The sequence below is a fragment of the Branchiostoma floridae genome, chromosome 18 (genome assembly GCF_000003815.2).
Source record: "Branchiostoma floridae strain S238N-H82 chromosome 18, Bfl_VNyyK, whole genome shotgun sequence".
Taxonomy (NCBI): Eukaryota; Metazoa; Chordata; class Leptocardii; order Amphioxiformes; family Branchiostomatidae; genus Branchiostoma; species Branchiostoma floridae.
In genome coordinates, this window is record NC_049996.1 from 1,405,994 (window position 1) to 1,406,728 (window position 735).

The following is a 735-nucleotide window of genomic DNA, read 5'->3' on the forward strand; positions in this document are numbered from 1 at the left end:
TGTTGTATGCCGCAGGTAAATGCATGCAAATATAAGCTTTGTCTCGTTGCGCATGCAGGTTAGGCCATGTTGATTTAATCATCTGGGAACTCCAAAACTGATGCGAGCGAGCGAATAAAAAAAGGATGGGCAAAAAAAGTTGCCTTCGGTATGAAATCTAAGCGGTGAGGAAGGTGGAACATGAACTTAAACAATTAGTTGTAGGGACCGGTACATCGTACGAGTACAAAACCGTTTTTTACTCTCTTGGACCCATAAAAAAATAGACCCGAAAAACACAACAGTGGAATGGGTTTTGCCGATTAGAAAATGGACACAATATATCGGCGGGCGTCTTGTGGATACCCGGGCCAAGAAAATAACAAGAGCGAAGACGTCAAATTGATACTAGTAGTCATGTTAACCACGTTTCTACAGTCAAAGGTACAGAGGCAGTTAGCCTTCATAACACGAAGATAGGATTTTAAGACGCCAGTAGGAGTCGGATACAGATTCCTTTGCAGCAAAATTTACCATCATTTTAAGTGTCACCAATTCACAAATTTTCGCAGACAGTCAGGCCCAGATTCATGGCTGGACCTGGTTCTGACCTGAACCGGACCTTTAACTGAATTTTCAGTACCGGTATCAACCCCTACCAACAATAAATTTTTCATTCTTGTTCTTTTACATCTTATTCTTTGCCTTTACATTTACTCTGGCATTCTATTACATTAGTTATCTGTTTTACCTTAT

The 735-nt window shown here is 40.5% G+C and overlaps 1 protein-coding gene across 1 annotated transcript in view; it reads right to left on the bottom strand.

Moving 5' to 3' along the window:
* Positions 1-394: 394 nt before the first annotated feature.
* Positions 395-735, bottom strand: part of LOC118405953 — a 20,433-nt gene continuing 20,092 nt past the window's right edge. The window contains exon 23 of the mRNA XM_035805806.1: positions 395-411. Coding sequence (XP_035661699.1) covers positions 395-411 — 17 coding nt within the window. The remainder of the gene's footprint in view (positions 412-735) is intronic.